At 38.0% G+C, this 25691-nt stretch overlaps 2 protein-coding genes across 8 annotated transcripts in view; one reads left to right on the top strand and one right to left on the bottom strand.

Annotated features, from left to right (window-relative positions):
* The window catches only part of VPS54 (VPS54 subunit of GARP complex), a 97518-nt gene extending 95097 nt beyond the window's left edge, over positions 1-2421 (top strand). For all 4 annotated transcript variants that reach the window (XM_059187815.1, XM_059187814.1, XM_059187813.1 and 1 more), the window contains one exon: positions 1014-2421. In XM_059187815.1, the coding sequence (XP_059043798.1) occupies positions 1014-1119 (106 nt within the window). In that variant the 3' untranslated portion in view covers positions 1120-2421. The remainder of the gene's footprint in view (positions 1-1013) is intronic.
* A 600-nt stretch (positions 2422-3021) lies between these two features.
* Positions 3022-25691, bottom strand: part of UGP2 (UDP-glucose pyrophosphorylase 2) — a 69031-nt gene continuing 46361 nt past the window's right edge. For 3 of the 4 annotated variants that reach the window (XM_059187819.1, XM_059187817.1, XM_059187820.1), the window contains exons 4-10: positions 13922-14107; positions 12596-12729; positions 10633-10930; positions 9382-9579; positions 8577-8819; positions 5181-5285; positions 3022-3479 (exon numbers count right to left, since the gene is read on the bottom strand). In XM_059187819.1, the coding sequence (XP_059043802.1) occupies positions 3372-3479; positions 5181-5285; positions 8577-8819; positions 9382-9579; positions 10633-10930; positions 12596-12729; positions 13922-14107 (1272 nt within the window). In that variant the 3' untranslated portion in view covers positions 3022-3371. The remainder of the gene's footprint in view (positions 3480-5180; positions 5286-8576; positions 8820-9381; positions 9580-10632; positions 10931-12595; positions 12730-13921; positions 14108-25691) is intronic. The other variant, XM_059187821.1, reaches the window with a different exon arrangement.

Here is a 25691-nt window from a genome sequence, read left to right as displayed (position 1 = left end):
GTCCCATGTACTCTAGCAATCCAGAACTTATGTGTTCATTAAAATACTGAAGCTGGCTTTCCTCTTCTCTTTTACAAACTACTAAATCAGGGTCTATTTATTCCTCGATGGGCCAGTCCCTATTTTATATGCATGGAGCTTTAGTATTTATTTATCCGAGTGTTGTTTCCTGGAATGTCCTTTCAAGTATGGACATTAATGTGACAGCTCAGTACTCAAAAGTGTAAGACTTTGTTTTTTCATCTAGTGTTGCTGGATGTATCAGGTTTTCTATCTAGTAATAACATATACATGAATCTCAGCTTTCATTTAACTCCTTTGGATGTCACTCCGGAAACCTTATCTTTCTTTCACTTGATTTCTTTAGTCATATACATGTACAGTTGATCCTTGAACAATGCAGAGGTTGAGGGCACCCACTCCCCTTGCAGTAGAAAATCCACATGTAATTTTTGACTTTGCAGAAACCTAACTAATAATACCCACTGTTGACTGGAAGCCTTATCATTAACAACAAGAGTTGTTTAACATATTTTGTACGTTATATACTGTGTTGTTGTAGTAAAGCTGGGAAAAGGTTTTGAAAATCATAATAGTACATTTCATGCTGTACCATGTCAAAAAATATCTGTAAATAGACCTGTGCAGTTCAAACCCTGATGTTCAAGAGTCAACTGTATACTGTAGTGACAACTTACCAAAGAAACATCTTAATATATTATTGTTCTATTTTATTTCATATTGTTTTAAGATAAATCTATTTTATTAGGCAGAATTATGAAACCCAGTCCAGCCTGCACTACTTTATTCAAGATATTCATTGTTGAAAGAGAGCACTCTAACTATCTGATAGCAGAAATCCTGCTAAGAAACATACTGACATTTGGTCCCTAGGAAATCTGAATTTTAAATAATAGTCTCGGCAGTTAGAATAAGACTGACTCTATGAACATTGCTTCTTTAATTATGCAGTAGAAAGTGAGATTAAAAATAGTTTTCTCTCCAATGTCTAGGTTGGTCACAGCAGATGTAGCTTTTTACACTGGAAATCTTCAAGCCTTAAAAGGTCTTAAAGATTTGGACCTAAATATGTCCGAGATCTGGGAACAGAAGAGGTGATGACATACTGGAAAACTGGGTAGCTCATCTGACCATGGGATGTGTATATTTATGAAGAAAATGTGGATGCCTGTGATTCAAGAACTGAACCTCGAACCCAAAGTGAACTGGAATAGGGGAAGGGGAAAAGGAAAGTATCAGTGTTGGGAAACTGGGATTCAGTGGGATCTACAAGGAATGCCATTTTTATGCTTCCTTCAGTGAGGAGTAACTGATCAGGTGTCTATAACATTTTTCATTCTCTCTGGAAACAGACTCAGGTTTCTTTGGACCAAATCCAAAAGAACACATAGCTGTAACACAGCTGTAGTTGACTAGAATGCTCTGTATACTTTATATTAAAAAATGCTTTGCATTTCTTCCAGTGCAATGAAATTCATATGGTGTCCCACCTTATTTAATGATGGTACAATTTAAAATATTAAAATCTTAGTCAACCTCTGTAGAAAGTTTTCTCTATGAAAGTAAAGCTGTTTGAAAAATTATTTTTTTACAGATCTTTCTATAAAAAATAAACATCTTTTGATTGCTTGGATTTAGAAATTCAATTTTTGTTTTAGTGACCAATGTCAAGTTTCAGGCCTTGGGTGTCGCATATTTAATCTTTCTACCACCACTGTATGTCAACTGAGTAAAGCCTTCCAGAGTAGTCTAAATACTTGAAAGTTTGATCACAGTAATAATTAAAGAATAAGATACTGGCATTTATTTATGCAACTACTAATTTAAATACTTTTCAGAAGTGGTATATGAAAGGCTGCAGTTTAATAGCTGTATTTTTATAAAAGTATCTATGAAGGGTTGGTTTGTGGGGCTTTTTTTTCCTTTTTATTTCTAGCAAATGGTAAGAATACATTTTCATATATTCTGCCTATTTATGAGTTCTCATTTTAACATTTAGATAACATATGAAATATGGCCCCCTTGGGTTCTTGTTTTTAAAAAAGTTACTTTTGACGTGTATATGAACAAAGACCAGGAAGAAAACAGAACTTTTAAAATATAGGCTGCTGTGTTGGGGTCAGAAATATAAGGTGACGAGTAAGTTATTTAAAGATTTTATAATACCTACCTTCAAAAATAGAATCAGCAGCACTCTACAAATGAAAGTGCCTGTGCCTCACCTCATACCAGGATCTTGCCTAAACCCTGTCAGAGTGCCTAACCTTGTGGTGATTATGTACAATGAAATAGTCTTATTTTGTGCTCTTCCATTTCTTAAAAGGAAAGCCTGTTTTCTTTATCATTACTAAGGTATGTCATTGGTTCTTAAACTGTCTAAAATAAAGCTGTAAAAAATTACCAGACTTTATAAGGCAACTTTTTTTTAATAGTATACAGGAAACTTTAAATTACAAGCAGCCTACTCAAAAACAAGTATGGAAAAATTAGAAAATGTAATTAATCTTTAGAGAAAAGCCACAAATTAAACTATCAGCAGAACTGATTTGAAAGGTTATTCGTGAATATTTTCAGTCACACCAAGAATGCTTTGGGGAAAGGGAACTTTTTATAAAGTTATACCTCCACCCCATCATACTAGAGAACAAGGATGTCAAAGAAATACCCTACCTCTACCCACCCCCAAACTCTTGAGCTGGGAAAAGAAACATCACTTTATTTGTTTTAATAAATGGAGAGTCTGTGGAAAGCATGGCAGGCATCCCAGGCTTAGGACTAGATGATAGGTACTAAATACCTTCAGGTTTAATTCCCATGGAAAGAATGATGTGGTTAAGTTTCTTAGAAAAGCAAAAATTAGATGTGTTAGGTAACTGGCCAGTGAGTACTTAAATATTTCAAGAGCAAATCTTCCAACTGGTTCAGTAACTGTTTTGCAAGAATAAACCGTTTTTCATAAACTATTTACTAAGGTTAGCAGTGAAAGTGTACATGTGCACATGGATTGCCTCACAGCTTTATTTTTGAAAATCACTAGCAATTCAAAGTGACCGTCACTGAGGCCGCAGTTAAAAGATGTTCCATTAGAGCTGCCCCAGTTTTAAGATTAAATAGTATTGCACTTTAAGATGAACTTTCAGGGTCCTCTTCAAAGAAGAAAAATATTGCTTCCATCTGTGCTTTTCTTCGACTAAAAGCATACTGCAAAAAAAACACTACTTTAAAAATTAATACTGCAGGGTACAGTAACATAGTAAAGTACCTGCTGATTTTAGAATCCTAGAGAACATTTCATTATAAGAAACTGTTTAGCCCATAATTAGTATGAAGTGTACACAGTATTTTTCATTTCAGTGGTCCAAGATACGAAGGTTCCCTGATACAATCTTGTTCTCTAATACTGCTCCAGGTGGGATGTCGATTCGGTCACCATGATTTGCAATGATGATAACTGTTCCCTATGTGACAGGGAAGACAAAACAGAAGAGAATATATTTAAAACTGCAGCTGAAATGCAACTGATTTTCTTACAATTACCAAATTTATGTAGAACTCCATTTACAATGTAGCATTTGTACATATAGCAATATTAAACATGAAAAATAATAGGTTAAGGAAAATTATATAATGTGTCCCTCTAGGAATCCTGGCAGTAGTTCTGGAGACCTTGCCTCTGTATCAGAGGTGGTACTAGAAGTGAGAAGTAGACCCTATGCCACAGCATAACTGGCCCTTTGAAAGAACTACCTGCAAGGTCACCAGCATTATCTACCTTCATAAAGATACTGAGGTGCTTGGTTTATATTTACATACAGGTTTGGGTTTTTGTTTTTTAAAAATAGTTTACTAATATATTTTTCATGTCTTAAGTGAGACTGTACAGATGAGTATTAGCAGTAAAGTTTCATGTACATGTGTGTATATACACACATAATATCAGCAATAAAGTTCTATACACACACACACACACACATATACAGGTCTGTACGGTTGACCCTGGAACTCATGTTTCAATGGTCTGGGCCCCACTTACATGCACTTTTTTCAATAAATACAGAACAGTACTATAAATGATTTTCTTAAAATTTTCTTATCTCTAGCTTCCTCTATTGTAAGAATACAGTATATAATATATATGACCTACAAAATATGTTAATCAACTGTTATTAGTAAGACTTCCAGTCAACAATAGGCTGTTACTAGTTACATTTCTGGGGAGTCAAAACTTATACATGGGTTTTGACTATAGTGGTCACTCTCCCCAGGCCCCATGTTGTTCAAGGGTCAACTGTATATAAATATATATATACCAGACATATCTATACATACACATATATTTTTTTGTTTTCCCAGATCTTTATTTAAGGAGCTTTAATAAAGGAAGAATAGTAAAAAGCTGTTGTATCTTTGGTTTTGAGCTTCAATACTTATACCCATAGTCCTTCCTATTTCTTAGGCTAGAATGATATTTATCTGAGTACCCAAGTACTGTAGTATGTGAATAAATCTCTATACTGAAGACAACTGATTACTTTAAAAGAATATATTATATTTAGGGGCGCCTGAGTGGCTCAGTGGATTAAGCTGCTGCCTTTGGCTCAGGTCATGATTTCAGGGTCCTGGGATCGAGCCCCACATTGGGCTCTCTGTTCAGCGGGGAGCCTGCTTCCCCCTCTCTCTCTCTGCCTGACTCTCTGCCCACTTGTGATCTCTCTCTGTCAAATAAATAAATAAAATATTAAAAAAAGAGAATATATTATAATTAGTATAAGTGAAGTTATCTTTTCTACTTTCAGATTCAAATAGTCCTCTTGGGTGAGCTAATGCTACTTTAATAGTGATTCTCTTTTACAGACTGTCATTTCAATAAAATAGTACCAGTTAAATTACTTGTGTTTGTGGAATACAGGATTCAAATGGAAAGCAAAGTTCCTATATACAACAATTATTGTATTTTAACTATGTTGTATATCTATGGAAGATAATATTAATGCTAAATATTGTGGTAAGCTATTTTATTTTTTAAAATGTATTTATGTCTTATAAACATCTGGTATAGATTAAAAAGTATTCTTTAAAATAAAGGTAAATTTAGGACTAGAAAATGAAACCTGTTTTGTAAAGCTGTAAAAACTGTAATTTTCATCAGAACAACACACCTTTAGTGAAACATTCTTGCCAAATGTCACATCTCCTGAAACTGTGAGGTGATCCAATTCAAGCATATCTGGTATACTTTCAAATCTCCTTAGATAATCTTGTACCTGAAAGAAACACATTGTTTCAAGAATGGGTTAACAACAACAACTAAAAGAAACAGAGATTAACAAGTAGTTTAACTGAACTGTGAAAACATTCTGTTCATGGCCAACCTCAGGCCCTCAATGGGAAGAACCCATTTATTAAGCATTTGCTAGATGCTAGATGCTGTGCAGGTGAAACCAGGAAATATGAACACCGTCCCTACAGTCAAGCCGTTTATACTACCACTAATCAGAACAGGCATTAATAAATAAATGATAATAAATAAAAAGATAAACAACATGAGTAGTATTTCAAAAGTGGGATATTTCATGCACAGCAATAGCTCAGATTATCAGTACAAATGATGATTATCTTTATGTTATTTCCTTTTATAGGGACTAGACATTATCTTAGAGGGCCTTGATACTATTTTGCTAAGAAAATTAGAAGCAGTCTGAGAAGTTCCACTGACTTCTACGACAACCCACTTGCCTCTGAGCCCATTACTCTCCCTGCCTAGTACTGGGGATGGACTCTTTACTCCACCTTAAGGCCAGTCCTTCTTCTGGCCTATTCAAGGATACTGTCTAGTGATTCTCCTTCTTTAGTGTTTTTCTCTCTGATTGCATCAATTCCAGTCAATGTGTAAACATCCCATAAATTCTCCCATCTTTAAAAACCAACCAAAAACAAACTCACTCTCAAATTTACATCCCTTTCTATATCCATGGCTGCAATTGTTTTGTTTTGTTTTTAGGGCAAAATTCTTGAATCAGTTGTCTACATATCTCTCATTTCTCCTATTCTTTATTAAATCCCTTCCAGTCAGGCTCCAGAACATTTTTTAAAAAAAAATTTTATTTATTTACTTAGTTATTTGACAGACAGAGATCACAAGTAGGCAGAGAGGCAGGCAGAGAGAGAGAGAGAGGAAGGGGAAGCAGGCTCCCTGCGGAGCAGAGAGCCTGATTCGGGGGCTCAATCCCAGGACCCTGGAATCCTGACCAGAGCCAAAGGTAGAGGCTTTAACCTACTGAGCCACCCAGGCGCCCCTCGGGCTCCAGAACATCTATATTGATAATCCTACTGGTGAATTCTCATTGATCCTGAACCATTCATCTTGAATCAACAGCAGCACTTGACATAGATGATCACTCCCTCTTTCTTGAGACATTTTTTTAATTTGGCTTTTAGGACTTACACATTGATGGTTTTCTACCACCAATTCCTCATCTGTAACTCCTCAGTGATCTTTGCTGCTTCCTCTACCTCATCCCCATCCTCTAAGCCTTGGACTATCTTAGGGGATAGTCCTCTTACCTCCTAAGTGATACCTATCTCATGGCTTTAAATACCAGTATGAACAGAGGACTCTCAAATTTACCTGTCTCCTCTGATCTAGAAACAGTCTAATAAATTTGAAGGTCTAATCTAAGTACAGTATCTCCAAAATTGAAATCCCCATCCTGTTCCCCTAAACCTACTTCCCCCATCTCCATAAATGGCAGGAAATTCCATGCTTCCAGTTGCACAGCCTAAAAACCATGCAATCATCCTTAACCTTTTTTCTTTTGCACTCCCATCTCATCCAAGAGCAAATCCTATAGGTACAACTTTCAAAATTTCTCAGTATGTCAACATATTTTCATTATTTTCACTGCCATCACCCTGGTCAAAGCCACCATTTCCTCTTGCCAGGATTCCTACAACAGCCGATTCCCTAATCTCTCTGATTCTACCCTCATTTAGCAGATTGGTCATTTCACCCCTTAGCTTGCAAGTTCTTTGATGGTTTCTCCATCTACCAGGAAAAGAAAAAGCCACCCGCATTTCTAATATTCAGTTACAAAGTTCTACATATTAGGACTGTTTCCTGTCTGACCCAACTACTATCCCCATCTCTCACTTGCTTACTCTGCCCCAGCCATATTGTGCTTTGTCAAGTCCCTAAAACATTTTCTTCCTCAGAGCAACTAGCCATGCCCACTTAGCCCCCAGTTCTGAATTTGGGCAGCTAATGTTCTTATCTCCTGCAGAGTATTGAAGAGGCTATGAAGAGTGAGGGGGACCTGAAGGGGAAAGGGTGAGGCTAGGTAGAAAAATGGCTGGGGACCCTGGGTGGCTTAGCTGGTTAAGCATCTGCTTCCTGCTCAGGTCATGATCCTGGGAACAAGCCATGTCAGGCTCTCTACTCAGCAGGGAGTCTGCTTCTCCCTCTCCCTCTGCCTACCTGTGCTCTCTTTCTGTCAAAAAATCTGTTTCTAAAGAAAAAAAAAAAAAAAAAAGACAAGAAAGGGAAGAAAGAAAAATGGCTGGCAGTACCCTCTCACGATGTGGGAAGATGGTGGGTCTTTGTACCACTGGGATTTTCCCAGCTCAAACAGGCTGGTAAGAGGCACCCAAAACAGGGAGAGTCCTAAAGTGCCTGAAGTTATCCTGGAAATTGCAACACACCCACAGGACCCAGAGTCATTCCCCATCAATATAAGAGGCAGTACATACCTCTCCACCTGGTGGCACGAACCCACAGCCAGGATTAGAATAGACTTGGAGGGCCTAGCATGACTCCAGGCCAGCCACAAAGGCTTACTCTGTCACACTTCATGAGCCTCAGGATATCTGATATGATGAAATGTTTTGAATTCCGCTTATCATGGTAGGGTGGGGTTTTCCTATCCTTGCCATGAATGCTTTTCACCCCAGATACCTGCATGGTGCACTCAATCTCTTCAGTGAGACCATCTCTGGCCATGCAGTGTAAAATTACACCAACAATACCCCATCCACACATTCCCTATTCCTGCTTGGTTTTTCTCCAAAGCATTTTCTATCACTTGACATACATTTGCTTATTATCATTTTTACCCTGCTAGAATACTCATAAAGGCAAGGATTTTAGTCCATTTTATTTACTGCTAACTCTGCAGCACCTGCAACACTGCCCAGCACATGGTAGGGGCTCAATATTTGTTCAAACAGAGTTAACATTCTCCCACTGATGAAAACAGTGAATAGTTTTACAGGAGACATAAAGTAAAATGTCCCAAAGTTAAATGTTCTTTTCCACTCTTTAGCAATCAGATTTCGAAAGTAAGTTACATCTTTATCTTTTATGGTTGATTCCCTTTAAAAGACCTCAAAGAGGATTTAATAGGTCAGCAGCTGAGACTGTAATTAGACCCCAATTCACATCATTCCAACCTTTTTTATACTTACATATTTAAGAACTACAAATTCATATACATATATATATATATATATATATATATATATACACACACACACACACACACACACATATATTTACGTACCTTTGTAAAAGAGCTGCCTAATTTAACCAAGGGTACTGTAGGAAATTCCCGCTTTTCACTCATTGTCAAAGATCCTGCATTAAGGCTATAGAGATTTGACATCACTAGCAAGAGATCTGATGTGGTTTTGACAGGTAGAAAGCGGCTCCTAGGAACATTAATACCTAGAGAGTTCTCAAAACTTTTTATGGCAGCCCCTACTGCAGTTTCTAACTGAATGACATTCAGGCCTCCATCCAAAGTCTGTAAGAAAGAAAAGGGGGCAGGGGGAGAGAAGAAATAGGTTTTAGCAACTTAGTTCCATGTGGGCTGGTTAATTGGGGGAGTGGTCTCACAGATCCCCTGAAGGAGACAGAATTTTGAGAAGTGACATTTAGCAAGTACCTAAATGTCAGGTACTGGTGCTTAGACATACATGGTTTTTATTTCAGCATTGTAACGTCCCTGTTGAGTCATGTTTCCGTTTTACAATAAAGAACCGATGGTTCACAGAAAACTCATGCAAGATGCCTGTGGCCCAAACCTTTAAGTGTCAGAGCAACAAACCCAAGGTAGGTTTTCTACTTTTGGGCCCCGTGCTCTTGTCACTACCACAGCCTTGCATCAAGTAAGAGCACCAAGGCTTGGCACAGTAAAGAGATGGGTGTTAACTCTGAAAGACAGGACCAGGAACTGGAGTGACTTACTAGGCAAAAAAGAGGGACCTGTGAATAGATGGGCTCTAGAGAGGGGGCAGTGGATCTATGTGTAGCCTACCTACTGTGATCTTAGGAATAAGGAGGCAAGGGCTGTACCTCTGGCTTACCTTTGGATTCACAATGATCTCCATATCAATAGCATTTTGCTCCTGCAGTCTTTTAACTGCTGCAAGAGAGATCCACAGGTTGTTTGTGTTAAATATTTTGAACTTTGACACAGACTTGAACTCGTCAACATGTGCTTTTGGCACTTGAGCGATTTCCACCAATCTCAATTTGCCTTCATACTGGGTAAGTGTGCCACCCTAGAAAGGCAGAGAAGAGTGTGTGAGTACCTCCACATGTCTCCCAATTACAACCATACCACACTATTTCTAGTCTGTGAAAGTGTTAGAGAAAAGACACTGAGGATAAAATCCCCCAGAAATAAAAAGTTTTGGCATTGATTCAATCTGTGATACACAGCAACATACATTTAATGGTAGAGCCAAAGAAAATATTCAGGTTGTCATTTTATCCTGTAAACCCACCCTCTTGTCCATAGTAAAAGCCCTGGGAGTACAGCAGAGTCCTCTTCGCTTTTCGAAGGTCTACAGGAACAGCCATTTCTCTCATTCCCAAACCACCATCTATCACTAAAGAACTTCTACTCCCTCAGACTCTGCTCTGATTGACTCTGGGATAAGAAGAGAAAAAGGAAGACAGAGGCACAAGTGGGTTAGAAGTGACCCCCTGAGTAGCCTCAGCTTAGAGATGTCCTTACAGTCATGAGGCCACAGCAGTGTGTGGAGAGGGGAAAATTTATGTGCGTGTCAGGGGGCATTGCAAGACACATAGAACCCAACAAAGAGACTAACCATTTTAGTATTCATACACTGCCCATTTCTCTTACTCCCTGTGGCTAAGTAGTAAAACCTTGTGTACCATTTCATGACCACTAAACATGCGAAGTTAAACATTTTTTTGGCAACTACAGAGATATTATAGTGATGAAAAAAAAACATATAAAAATGCACAGGTAGAAACAGAAATAGTAAATTTTCACTAAAGGAAAAATAAAATAAATACTTTTAAGCACCAAACTAGAAGAATATAAACGGTTTGAACAAAACATTTGAAAGTGTTTTCACTTACCCTATAAATACATGTGGAACTGTTTTTAGTTAAAATAGTCCATATGGGTTACTCAACAATACTGTTAAATCTCAATTTATTTCAGGTGGAACTTAAGGTACTCTACAGAATACTATCTCACTCTGTCGGAAACTTACCAATTAAAAAAAAAAAAAAGATCTGAACTACATAACCTATGCAATGTGAAGATGTGAATCCCCGAACTGCTTCCTCTCAGTATTTACCTTTACATCTGCACGTGTTTTATTTGTGACTTCCATGACAAATTCACAGGGTTTTCCATTGGGTGGGTTCATTAGATGATTAAGAATATAAAGATCCACGGTGGCACCCAGATTATCTATGTTAGACACAAAAATATACTCTTTGCCTTCTCCTATAAGGGTGTCGAGCAAACCAGAGTTGTAGAAACTGGCGTAAATATCACCATGACCTGGAGGGTACCATGCTTCTGTATTTTCCCCTGAGTATGAGACATCCTTTGCTACAGGCAGTAGAGATTCTTTATTAATCCTTGGGTACCTTTAAAAAAGAAAAACACACACATACACACACACAATAAACCAAGGTCTTTTTCAATATCAATTCTGTAAAGCACTCCAGATCTTCCAGTAAAACAGTATGTTTAAAGTTAAATAAAACTTCCCTCCTTTTCAGTATATCAATAGTAATTTAATCATAGGTAAATCTGTTTAAGAAAATCTCTTATCTGTGTTGTCCAATCATCAGTTTCCTAGATCACAGTATTTGCTGCAAAAAAATTTCCAGCGTCATAAAGATGGGAGGACACCTAATACTTCCAGAGTCAACAGATTTTATGATACTATAAGAGGAAATACACATTAAGTAAATTTCTCAAACTTCCTTGGTTATGGAATTATTCTTTTCCCTCCAACTTTGGAAAAATCTGCCCATTCTTACAAACATATATTCAGGGGTGGTGCTCTTTCTTTCCCAGAGGTCAACAGCAGATTACTGCTCAGGGACATCTGCTCCCTGCCGCTAGTGAGAACAGGTGTGGGGACTGGCAGTGGGAGCAGGGGGAACAGAGGAGCTAGCACTAAGAGACCAAGCACCAACCAGAAGATGGAGGCAGAGCACCTGCAACACGCAAAGTGTCCATGAAAAAACAGATTAAAACAACAAATGGTAAAACTTTCAGAAATACCTGTTCTGCACAAGCCCATATAGACCCATATTCATCCCTAGATGGAAAACTTAGTTCCCTAGTTGCCTTGGCTTTATCTAAAGTCATCATCTGAGTCCCTTTCTACAGGCATATCTTGGAGATACTGCAGGTTCTGTTCCATACCACAGCAATAAAGCAAATGTTGCAGTAAAGTGAGTGAAGTAAATGTTTCAGTTTCCCAGTGCATATAAAACTTATGTTTACACTATACTATAGTCTATTAAGTGTGCAGTAGCATTGTGTCTAAAAAATATATACATAGTCTAATTTAAAAAAATATTTCATTGCTCAAAAATGCTAACCATCATCTGGCTTTTTAGCAAGTCGTAATCACTGATCACAGATCATCATAACAAATACAATAATAAAGAACACACTTGAAATACTGTGAGAATACCAAAAGGTGTGACACAGACACAAAGTTAGCAAATGCTGTTGGAAAGTGGCACCAATATCAACAGACTTACTTGCTCAATGCAGGTGTATAACAATCTTCAACTTGCAAAAAAAAAAAAAAAAGGCAGTATCTACAAAGCGCAGTTGAAGTGCGATCAAACAAGGTATGCCTGCCTTTCCTTTCCTCAAAGTGTAACATTTTTTTCCAGGATTTATTAAATTTCCCCCAAGCCTATACAGGATATTGAATAAATTTCTTCCCATATGAAAGAAGATGATCAATACCGTAGAACATATAAAAATTTTCATAGACCCACATGGAACCCAAATATGCCCTCAGAAAACAAAGATCTATATCAACCTCAAATATTCTGGACATGGAACAAGCAGATTCTCTCTTAGGAAGAATCAGAGAGTGACTGTAACAATCACCTATCTACAAACAAGTGTTCATCCTTTAAAGACATTGAAGATTTGCAAACATGAGTTTTTGGCAAATGTGTATCTTGAGGCTGCTGTATTTAAACAAGACAAAGCAATCTTTGTTTCCGGGAGTAACACTCTCCAGAATTTTTTTTATTTTTACTTTTTACTTACTGTACCTGCTTTGATTAAAAGTGTAAATTTTCACACGACAGTGATTGTACTTCTGTAGTATTTTCTTTGTATCTTCATCCGTGTTGAAAGAGTTCATTAGAACAAGAGGAACATCTGTATTATAGGTTTTGTTCAAATGCTAGGGAGGAAAATAATAATCAGATTACCCAAACCTACTTTTCTTTCACTTAAAAATGTAAAACTCATAATGGTTAATCACAAAGTATCCAAAACATCACCTATATGTAGCCAAATACAAATATTTGGCATAAGCTGGACATTTTGCTAAGCCACGGACTTGCTCATTAAATCACAATCCTCTGAGATAGAAACTATTGTCTGCAATATACAAATGGCTGAACTAAGGGCCGGAGAGGTGGCAGATACCCCCCACAATCCAACTCTGGAGTTGTGTGCCCAGCCAGTGCCCTGTGGCCTTACTGGACAGGCAAATGCTAACGAAACATTTACTCTGTGTTCAGAGCACAGTGGGGAGGGAAGTACAAATGTTACAAAGACATGGTTCTCTAGTCTCAGGATTAATGTCAAGAACTGTGAATCACACCCCAACTGAAATCTTTTCAATCTCTGGGAAGAGTTAAGAGGCAACACAGAGTGAAGAAGAAAACAAGTTCTCAGAAGTCAAACAGCCCTTTTTTCACATAGGGAATCTTGGGCAAGTAAATCAACCTCTCTGTGCCTTGGTTTCCACATCTGTAAAATGGAGATGATAACATAAAGAGTACTTATCTTACAGAGTTGTTGAGAGGAACAAATGAGTCAATTCATGAAAAGAGTTCAGAATAATACTGTGTGCAGTACCTGCCAGATGAATGTTAGTCACTGCTGCTGCTGGTGTTACTGCGGTAGCTGCCAGCACTGTACTGGACACTAGACACAAAGAGATGAAGAAGCCTGCCCCTGAAGAACTTATGGTCCACGATTAACGACTTTATCGTAAGAGAGAAGGCAAGGACAGTTCTTAGCATCCATGGCTGCCAACCAGAAGGGGTTAATAAAACCAGATCATCCCAGCTGTGAAGAAGGCCGCCATCAGAAAGAGGCAGGAGAGTGGTGGGGCGATCAAAGGAGAATCCAAAAAGATCCAGAGATTTCAACAACCACAAATGCTATTTAAAGATCAAAAGCTTCTATTTTACATCATCCTAAGGATGTGCCCTTGGGAAACCAAACCTTTTTATATACTAATAAACTAAAGATAGCAAGCTCCTTGACTAGCTCAAGTCCACGTCTGTTATTTTATAAGGTAACATTTATAATAACCTAAAACTGGTTTTAGTAGTTCATGAGAAAGGCTGAATGTTACTCACTTCAATTTGCTGAACGGTCAGATCCAAAAAGGTATTCTCGTTCCTCACACCGATCAGACTTTTCGGGCCTTTGCAGCCCATGCTGGTTCCCAAACCTCCATTGAGTTTCACCACCACCAGCTTGTTCAGCACGGAAGATATATTGTCAGGTAAGCCTCTGGCTTTTATCTTTTCATAGGGTTGAATCTGAAATTTAAAAATTTACAGAATTCAAATAGCTTTATGAGAAGTTAAATTCAGTCAATCACAGGGTTCTTTCCATGTGTCCTTAAAGAATTCTGCTTTTCTCCACGGGAAGTTTCAACGACATTCCCTTTAATATCACAAGTCCTCCTGGTACAAAATCAAATACTTTATAGGCAACTGCTCTTGCACGAAGTAGTTCAGTGGTTCATTTACATTACAAAGGAGGACAAGAAGGAGGAAAAGTTAGAGTCTACAAATATTTGTCTGGCTGTTGAGGACATCTAAGTCACTTGGACTACATATAAAAATTTAGAATTCCCCATTTGCATTGGTATAGTAAATGGGGTATGCAAAACTCATTGTGGTGGTGTATGGATCTATTTCAATTCTGGAAAAGTATATATACTTCAAGGAGGCAGAAACCAAAACCTAAATTTCCTTTCTTTTCTCCTCCATTCAAAAGTAAGTCTTCAGAGGAAGACGTGGCATGCTGTTTTTTTTTTACCATATTTCTAGGTATGTATCAAGGACAGAGTTCCTTAAAAATTTAACTCTCAGGGATTACTGTATAGAAGGTAAAATTGGAAAACTGTGTTCTCACTGCTCCAAATAATATCCTGATGGGGTAGTAAAGGTAAGAACTAAGGCTGACGAGAATCCCTTCCTCCACGGACCCTCTCTATTTCTGGGAGCACAGAGCATTACTCTTCAGCTTCTCCCTCCTAGACAGGAACAACCACATAGTGGGAGCCCAAATTCTTTTCTTCAAAGCAGAGGTACAAGCAAGTCTAAAGATCTTACAGCAAGAATGGAAGCTTTTGAAAAGATCACAACATATTCTCTAACCATTTATAGGGCTTTTTGTTGTCGTTGTTATCCTTCTTTAATGGAATACATCATCAAATGTCCTCTTCAGTTATATCATCATGGTGTAGGACACATAGCAATTGAGGGGACTGAAGAAATACAACCATATAGTAAGTGCTCACTATGAGCTACGCTGTTTTTGTTCTGCTGCCTATAGAGGCTGTGTGGATGGGTGGTGGATAAGGTCTGTAATTGGGAAAGGAGTTGATGGACTCACATTCCAGTGACTAGGCTGTGGAGGCAAAAATCCATTTATGCTTGGTCAAACACACATACATGTCCTATGTCGACTCTTGACCACATACATGATTTCTGCTCTTTGCAGTTCTCCCCATACAAACTAGTCTGTGACTCTTATTTCATCTACCTCGCAAGACACTCTGTTAACTGCCCACTGCAGATGAATGCACTTTTTGCTTGGTGTAAATGCTGAGAAATAAGCACTCTTCTCTAAGACTCTTCACTGACTACCACCTAATTATCGCTCATTCTGAATTAGTTCCTAATGTGGTAGGATCGTCAATCTTCCTGGGTAAGTGTCAGTCTTCAGCAGTCATTCATACTTAAAAGAGGGCTAGTGACAGGGAAAGAGAGAGGAGGGGTCACACTTGGGGGCATCATGGCCCTCAGTGGGTGCTGCCCAAGTACTGGGATGCTAACCACCAAGGAAAAGAAGGATGATGGGGAGGCAGGAAAGAACACAGATTATACCGGTTGCTTCTCTAGAAGCTCTTAGTCCAGGTGAGGACAACATATGGATGATAACAACTTGGGATACCCAACACACACACAAAGTGCCTGTGACCTAGCTGACTGGCATTCCTGGAAAGATGTTTTGATCCCACTGCCCTGAACACCGTTTCTTCAGCATGTCAAAGAAACTGGTAATATTGCTTGAGAGAAGAAGTCCAGTTTAAGTCCTATACTAGAGGAAAACTAAGAGGAGATAACAGAGCTAGAACTTGTCACCCTAATATAACATGGCAGTTTATAATCCTTTCATCAGCAGGGCTACTGAAATCAACCAGTCAGTAAAAGGAATGCCACTGTGATACAATGGCTTCAAATAGTCTATTATTAGTTAGGAGAATTTTGGGGGCATGTTACATTTACTCAAAAGAGTTAGCAAATGGAACCAAACCAATTATTTTCCAATTATCTTTTAAAAGCCAAGAATCTCCATTTAGCAGTTACTTTTGACTTCCAAATAAGAATCTAATATTTACAGAGGGCTCAAAAGGGTGTGAAAATTTAACTAAAACTCCCTTGAGTCCATGCATTCATTTTACGTAAAATTATTAGTTCTGAAATATTTTTACCTATTTAATGCTTCCTTTAATATACCTTTAAAAACTAGAATACATAAAAGAAGTTTTTTTCTACATATGGTGAGACAGGCCTACATTTCCCAATTTTACCTGAAAGATTTTCATTATGAAACACCATACATTCAAGTTTATAAAATACATACAGTCAAATAACCTAAATAAAAAAATACTGCCATAACTTAGAAGCCTCCTTTGAGTCTGTCCCTGATCACATTCTCTTCCACGCCAGTATAACCACATCTTGATGTTTATACTTTAGTTTTACCACCTATGTATGTATCCATAATAATAATATTTTACTTAATTTTATCTCTAAACTTTTGACTTGCTTCTTTAATTCAGTGTTATATTTAAGAATGCACATTAACGGGGGCGCCTGGGTGGCTCAGTGGGTTAAGCCGCTGCCTTCGGCTCAGGTCATGATCTCAGGGTCCTGGGATCGAGTCCCACATCGGGCTCTCTGCTCAGCGGGGCGCCTGCTTCCCTTCCTCTCTCTCTTCCCTTCCTCTCTCCTACTGTGATCTCTCTCTGTCAAATAAATAAATAAAATCTTAAAGAAAAAAAAAAAAAAGAATGCACATTAACGCATGAAGCTATAGTAATTACTTTTCACTGTCATATAGTATTCAATTTATATATCCTTTAAAAGAAACAAAACTGTCATTACTCACAGATGATATGACTTTATATAAAGAAAACCCAAAGACCCTACAAAAAAATTATTAGACTAATGTGAACATAGCAACATTGAAGATACACGGTCAATATTTTAAAAAACATCCACTTTTAGAATCCTTGGACTCTGCTAGTGGGAATGTAAAGTGGTGTGCAGCTGTTAAAGAAAAAAGTATGATGGTTCCTAAAAAAATTTTTAAATAGAATACCATTGATCTACTAAGTCCACCTATGGATATATATACCCCAAAGAACTGAAAGCATGGTTCTCAAAGAGATGTTTATACACTCATCTTCACTGCAGCATTATTCACAATAGCCTAAAAGTGGAAGTAACTCAAATGTCCATCAACAGATGAATGAATAAAACAAAATGTGGCATATACATACAACGGAGTATCACTCAACCTTAAAAAAGGAAAGAAATTCTGATGTGTACTACAACATGAATAAACCTTGAGAATATGTTAAAGTGAAATAAACCATTCACATATCAAAAAAAAACCCAAAACCCAAACCCCAATACTTCTATGATTCAACTTATATGAAGCACCTAGAATAGTCAGATTCATATGGACAGAAAGTAGAACAGTGGTTCCTAAGGACTGGAGTAGAGAGGAAGGAGGAGGTGTTTAATGGTAACAGTTTTCGTTGTGCAAGATCAAAGAGTCCTGTAAATGTACTTAACACTAATGAATTGTATGTTTGGAAATGCTTAAAGATGGTTTAAAAAGATGAACTGTTTCTACATATAATGAAGAATTAGGATTAAAAAGTTACTTTTCATTACACTATGAAAAATAACAAATTCTTATGAATAAATCTTAAAAAGATATGAGAGTTCTACACTGAACATAAAACATTTTTGAGAAAAAAAAGACAAATTCAGGGATGTATTTATCATGTTTATAAACTAGAAGACTTACTAATGTAAAAATGTCAATTCTCCCAAACTTAACAATGCAAATAATCAATCAAGCAAATAATGTAAACTGGATTATATCTTCATTCTAATCTTTAAAGAAATGTTTGTTATACTAACATGCATAGGATTAAAGTGAGTTTTGGGAGCCATGTTTAATTTTTAGCTATTTAATTCCCTTTAGGGCATGCATCTTTAAGTAAAAACACTATCAGAAATTTTTCACTTCCTGTGAAGATAAATTAAAGACCAAAAATCATTTTGTGCCTAAAATTTCACCAAAATGAAAAAAACCTCCAAAATCATACATATTTAAGATAAATAATCTCTGATTCACACACCATAAAGAATATAAAGTTCATGAAAAGTATTTAAAGAAAAAGTTCATTTTGTTCACACCAAGCTTAAAAATACACATTCTATTAGAATACTTTAAGATCATTCCTTATGACTGAATCTATAGAGGCTACATAAATTTTTTCTTGTATCCTAAAACCCTATTCTAGGATAGTGAAAGAAGCTGTCAGGCCTCATAATGATTTTAATACTAAGCTATTTGACTTTTCACCCAAAAGATATATCAAGTCTACTTTTAGTTTTAATTCCAATCTCCCCAAGCTTGTTATCTTAAAAACCTGAGTTTAAAATTTTAAATGTAATTCTGAATTACTTTTCAAATATTTGGTATGAAATAAAATGAACTGATTCATACCTAACTTCAAGTTCCAAAACTGTGTTAATAAAGGCTTTTGGGCACAAGCCCAGGCAACTCACAAGTAGAAAGACCTGTTTACCATCAAGTTGAGTGGCCAGAACACTCTGTTTAGTGCCACATTTAGAACCTTCCACCCCACGCTGAGGAGTCACTGCACCTCTACAAATGTCAAGGAACCATAGTTCTCTGTGAGGTGCTTTCAGTAATACCACTCATCTTGCTATATCTGATCTTTAGTAGTTAATTAAAAACAGGCCTCAATGAGGAACTTGACTGTCAGCAAGAAGAGGACTGAGCAGAACCATGGAAGGAAAGGGAAGAAGAGTCACAAGGTGTGAAGTAACAGTTGTGACGAGGGGAGAGGGGTCCAGAATCGTTAGGCTGTATTACTACTGGAACTCTTCACTGGGCCTTTTTTCACTTACGTTTCATGACTTATATCCACCCGACGCTCAAAGAAACAGACCCAGACACACACATGTGCAAAGAAAGGTACTATCGTTTGATTTCAGGAAGCCAGGACACTTTCTGTCTAAAGTTTCTTACTGGTTAAATTAGGCAGTAAGCCCTGCTTTCCATCACATAAATCACCTTATATGCCAACACAAGTCCTTTCTGTTGGTGGTGCTGTCTGTCCACACCCTCACCAGGGACCTCACCAAGCAATCCCACAGAGTTCAATTTAGTTCCACGGACCAAGGGGATCTGTGTTAGAAACTAGTTGCTTGGCAACAGCTGAAGTTACCCTGGACACACCTAAGTCGCAGAGACATTTTTATACCAGCCCCTCACTCTCCTCTTTTCAGCTGCCCCAGGAGAATGCACAAAGACATCTACTCATGCAAAGATGGGTGGTGTTCAGAGATGACAGGGAGTACCACTCACTGCCAGACTCGGCCTCAATGTTACTCTGACTCAGCCACTTCAGTCAATCACTAGAGTAATCGTTATGCTCTCAATATTGGTCACCCTCTTTTTCTTTCTCCCAGACACGAAGAGAATTCAGTGTTGTAAGAAGACCTGTACTGCAACTAAATACACAGTAGGGCAACCATGACAGGTGAAAGTGGAGCAAACCCCATGAGGCTCCTACAAGATACACACAGGAGGCTAGGTAGGCCACTAGTGCTCTCTCCTCCTGGGAGAAAGAATTGGTCAAATACCCGACCTCCTCTGGGCGGTGAACAAAAGAAAGTAGTTGGCAATATACTAATGAACGTGACTTAAACAAGATTCTTCCCTGTAGGATGTCAATCTAGTTTTTCTGCAAAAACTGAAAAGATTTTTAAGAAGACCTTTTAAAAACAGTCTACCATGATCTGTACCTTGCCAAGTCTGTTCACAACTTAGTTTCCAGTTAGAAGAAAAGCTGAATTCATCACACAGTCATGGACACACTGTTCCCATTAGCAGTAGTATAACCCAGTTCTTGGTAGCATATTTGTGCTATTCCTGGAGGCAGTGCCAAATACCCAAAACAAGCTAACAGTACCTGCCCTGTTACAGTTCACAAGGGTATGATTATTGCAATCTGAAAGATCTTTTTTTCAACAAAAGCAAGTTCTCCTGAAAGAAAATGAACTACATAAATAGTTAAAGAAGTTTGGAATGATGTTCCATATGTACAGGAAATAGTCTAAGAACATAAACTTATTCACAAAACCCTTATTACTGCATGGTGTCTGAAAATGCCAGGCATTTTCACATATCGTCTCTTCATTTCACATTTCTAAAGATAATGATTAAAATCTGGATCACCCAAAAGCTCCTACCCATTAATGACACACCTAAACCATAGATTTTTTTTTCATCTAAAGAAAAACTGGCAAATCATATATGTTATCACATGGTCCACCAACAAAGTCACCAACAGCCCCTCAGCCACCAAAATAAGCTCAACCCCTATTTCACAGGGCAAATAAAAACCATCATTTATGGGAATGCCCTCAACTTCCTGCCACCAGATGTTCAGAACCTTCCTGTATCTCCATCTGTTTCTTCCCCCTCCTTCCTTCTGGTTACAGGAGGTGGACCTGGTAGACAAGCTCTCTGCCAGTGCCCATGTCAGGAATCTATGGCACCCATCATCCAGTCTCTCTGGCAGCTTCTCCTCTCTATTCCTTTCCATTGACATGGACATATTCAACCTTTGTCATCTAAAAACCAAGAAAGAAAACAACAGTCCATCCACTCGCTCATCCTTTTCTACACCCACATCCCTTTCATCTCCCTCTTCTTAGAGGCAGGGCTTCCTGAAAAAGTTGCTGCACTCACCTCTGCTTTTTCACCTCCCATTCTTCACTCACCCACTGTAATCTCTAAGGCTCAAGGAATTGCTTCTAACAAGGTCATCCACATCCTCTTAACTGAAATCCTATCAGTGACATCAATTCTTCTCTTGGGTGCTCAGCTGTAGTTGATGTAATTGACCATATGTTCTATCTTGATATGCTCTCTTCTCCTTGACTTCTGAAACACCACATTCTATTTTCCCCCCCTTTCTGCCTGTTCCTTTTCAAACCCATTCTAGGTAGACCTCCTCTTCCAAGGCAATCTGCTCCAATCCCATGGCTTCATTCATTCACTGCTGTCTCTATGACACCAAGACATACCTAGCTGCTAAGCCAGGAGACTCCTCACATCTGATCAATGACCATGGCCTGTGAGTCTCATGAAACTGTCCCTGCTTCCAGTCAGCATCCTGCTCACTTCTCATCTATATTATTGCAGTGGTTGCCTCTATGATCTCCTCACCTCCCTTCAATACACCTTCACCTTGTAGGTGGCAATCTTTTAGAAAAGAACATTTGAATTTCTCTCCTTATTACATCATTCACAAAATAAAGCACTGACATGGCATGGCAGAGATTATTAGCTCCCTACCCCACTGTCATTTTTCCCCTTCTCCTTAAGAATCCTGGTTTTCAGCTGGGCACACCACCATCCTAAATAAAAGATTACATTTCCCAGCCTCCCTTGCAATTATTTGTGCCCCAGTTGAAGTGTAAGTGAAACATTTCCAAGAAGTCTCTGAGAGTGCCGGGGCATGCCCTTCTTCCTCCTTCCTGCTGTTTAGAATGAAGACATGCTGACTAGACTTCATTCAAGCAGCATCTGGAGATATGCTACAGACAGCAAGAGTGGTAAGACAGAGAAGCCCAGGTTCCTGATGACCACCATGCTGCCATACTAGCTCTGGATTGCCTCTCTCTAGATTTGTTATTCTGAGTTTCACTATTAGATGACTCTAATCCTGACTGGAAGACACGGTTTGCAGGGTGCTTGATGATTTGGCCCTTTTTGCCTTGCACTGTCTCCTCTCCTATTCTCCCTGACATGCTGTGCTCCAGAAACATGGAGCGGTGGGCTCTAACACTTGGTATCTGTTGCGTGTAGGCCCCTACATTTCTCCCCCTCATGCAGCTTCACTTAACCAATTCGCTTTCCTTTATCCCCTACATCTCAGTTCAGACCAGTGATTCTCAGGATTTATGAGCTATCAGGCAGGGACTCTCTTTCAGAAAAGTGCAAATATCACACTCCTACCCCAGAAAACACAAAACTTGTTGCATATAATTTACCTCACTCTTACTCTTGTGGACTTTCATGCACTGAATACAAGAATAATCTTTATAGAAGATGCTGTATTTCCCAATAAAAGTTAATATGCAAATAAAGCAAAAAATAAACTTTTAACTCTCTCCACTGAATTTCAATGAGAAGAGATGGTGGGGTTTGGCTTGAGTAAGAAGCTGATGCTATGATACAGTCTGAGAAAGTTACATGCATCCATCTTTAACTGCCATTATATTTTGACTTTTATTTTTTATGATCACAAGTACTGAAGACCTCAACTCTCTCCAGGCAAGTTCTCACAGCTTGCTCTGTAAGCTGAATGGAAACACCTGACTTCTCCAAGACTCTGAGAACTCAGTGGCTCATAATATTTCCTTTGTCTTCAAGAGTCAGTAAGGTCATCTTTGGTGAAACCTGCATCACTCCTGCAGGATCACAACCATCTTCAGTGTTAAGCTCAGAGATGCAGAAGAGGAGTCTAAGTGGTATGTGGCACTCACCCTCCTCTGCAGCAGCAAGACCAGAAGTGCTGGTTGGCATCACAGTTATCACCTGTACACAGAGGACCAAGACATTTCTCTTCCAACATAAGTTTTACCTGGTTTCTTGGAAACGTTATCATTTTAGAAACATTTTCAGGAGGGATTCACAGTAATCCTTCTCTTAGGGCACCAGCAGGCACCTAATGGATGAAAACCAGTAGTTGGCTGTCCTGAGAAGTATCTGAAATTGCAAGGACATGATGTAGCTGCTGTTTCTTCCATGACCTGATTCAAATCATTGTAATAAACTACAGTAATTGCAGCATGAATGGTACCATGTGACAAAGACTGCTGCAGAACTGAATGGGGCTGAGCACACAGGCTCTAATTCCAGGCCACCTGGGTCTGAATCTTAAACTCCACTGTTTATTATGGCAAGTAATTTAGCTGCTCTAAGCCTTTTTCATCTACTTAACTGATTTGTTATGAGGATAAATGAGCTAATGCATGTAAAATGCTAAGCAAAGTGTATGGCCCACAGTAAGAGCACACATGTTGACTGGCATTATCACTGCATCATTGATTCAGATAGTCTCTACTCCCACCCCAAGTTTTAACATTTCTGAGTCAAGGATGCAGTGTATATTCAGTGGGATCTTACAATCAATTGGTTGCACTATTTTTCTTTCTTAGTGGTACACAAAAGGTGCGACTTGCACCCAATGGCACAAATTTGATAAAATATGGTATTGAATTACTCTTTCTGCTTCAAATCACAAACCAGCTTAATGATCTCCCAGCTATGGGTCTCACCCGAAGTGTCTCTAGTCATGTGCAATTTAAGAATAGTTTAAGACAGGGTCAAAAACTATAGCCTTTGGGGACAGTCAGGTCTGCCACCTATTCTCATAAATTATTACTGGAACACAGCTGCTCTCTTTGGTTTACAAATCTATGGCTGCTTTCATGCTACTGTGACTAAGCTGAGTAATCATGACAGAGAATGCAGAGCCAACAAAGTCTAAGATATTTCCTATCTGGCCCTTTACAGAAAGGGCCTGCCAAACCCCGGTTTCAGACAGTCTTCTGAGGCAAGAAAAATACAAGTTTTAATAATATTTTTGCTTTTTAAAACTTTGCTTCTCCTAAAATGGCTCTATATTGCCTGACAACTCAGGATAGCCAGACAGGTAGGATCTCCTTTAGGCTATGCTGGCTCTGTACTTCTGCCAACAAGAACACTACCACATAACAATCCCCCAGGTCTGTGTATCTCCTATTTGTCCAGCAAAGCAAAACAGGATACACTACTGGTAGCAGAACTCCGGCAATTTCCAAAACAAAAGAAAGAAAATCCAAGATTAAAAAAGTCTTTTACCACTTATATGAAGTAGTTAGAGAAGTTGATTTATAGAGACAAAACAAAATGGTGGTTGCCATGAGCTGGGGGAATGAGAGAATGGGTGTTACTGTTTAATGGGTATAGAATTTCAGTTTTCCAAGATGAAAAAGTTGTGGAGATTGGTTGCACAATTATGTGAATATACTTAACACTAATGAAGCATACACTTAGAAGTTGTCAAAATAAAAATAAGATTTAAAAAATGATCAAGGTAAACAGTACATTTTATGTGTATTTTATAACTAAAGCACTGGAAATTTTTTTAAGTGCTTTATGTGGATGTCTATGTGCAGGCATCATAGACACATCAAGGTGTCTAAGGGCCACAGAGCAAAAATATCACTTCCTTTATGACCCTCATACCCCCAGGAGGGGAACTAGCACAACCTCTACTTCTAGCTTCAAGTACTACCAGCTTCTATTATAGCAATTAGTATACTGTCTCCAAACTGTCCATTTAGTCTTCCATATGTATCCATGACTGTAAACTCCACAAGGACAGGAACTGCATGTGGTGCTCCCCCTGCCATATCTGTCATCTTTAACTGTCAAGCTTATTGGTGGCACTCACATATTTGAGTATATAAGTAAGTAAATGAATGGAGGAATTAAGAGATTAATATTAATAAATTAAATGAAATCTGTTTTCTGAAAATTTTTTCTACTCAAATGCCAAGTTTAAAATGAAAGTGGTTTCACCATTAATTAGAAACCAGATTACAAACACCTATTATTTTAATTCAAGAAAAAAAGTATTGGATCAGCATACATTATATATAAGTTTGGTAAAGAAAACCTAAATCTAAGACTTTGCATAAAAAATGTTTGTAGGCCATCTTAGTGTAGTAATTATAAAGCAATCCCTCTATGATAAGTAAGCAAATAGAATGAACAATCACATAATACACATTATAAACTAAGCCTGGAAAAGTTCATTTCCTAAGAAAGTTCTTTTGTATTCTTCTGCTTATAAATTATAAAAACACAAGGAAAACTATCAAATCAAGGACATATTTTAATTCTCCAAACTATTAATAATATTAGCTCCTACATCTTTTGAGGTTTTTAAAAATTATTTTGATTATTCTAAAGTAAATATTACCTAAAACTGTGGACAGGAAAACATGAGGACAAATTTCCAGTGGTAGAGGGAATCAGTTGTCCTATTCATACACTGAATCCTCATGTCCAAAGGCAAAAAATTTTAACAGTGGGTAAGCAAACAGGTCCTTTCAAAGAATAAGTCAGAAATCTTGGCACCAGCACTGTTCTCTAAACAATTACTCTCATCAGCACCAACCCAATAACTTATGCTCAGTATCCTTCAATAATACAAATAGCCAATGGAAAAATTCAACCTAATACTCAAATAAATAAAAATTTAAAGATATTTTTCATCTCCACCAGCAAATATTTTTATAGCAATAATATTCAATGTTTCAATATCTGTAGTGAAACTGACAATAAAATGGATGCAGAATTTTACTCAGTATTTATTCAGAGGCCCCTCCCACTTCTGCCTGTCACATCTAAAATAGTACCTCTACTGCTTATTCTCTGTACCCTTTTCCATCTTTATTTTTCTTCATGTCACTTATCACTATTGCAAATTACATT

This window comes from Mustela lutreola, chromosome 9 (assembly GCF_030435805.1).
Source record: "Mustela lutreola isolate mMusLut2 chromosome 9, mMusLut2.pri, whole genome shotgun sequence".
NCBI lineage: Eukaryota > Metazoa > Chordata > Mammalia > Carnivora > Mustelidae > Mustela > Mustela lutreola.
The sequence above is the reverse complement of the archived record's forward strand: the minus strand, read 5'-3'. Positions and strand labels throughout refer to the sequence as shown.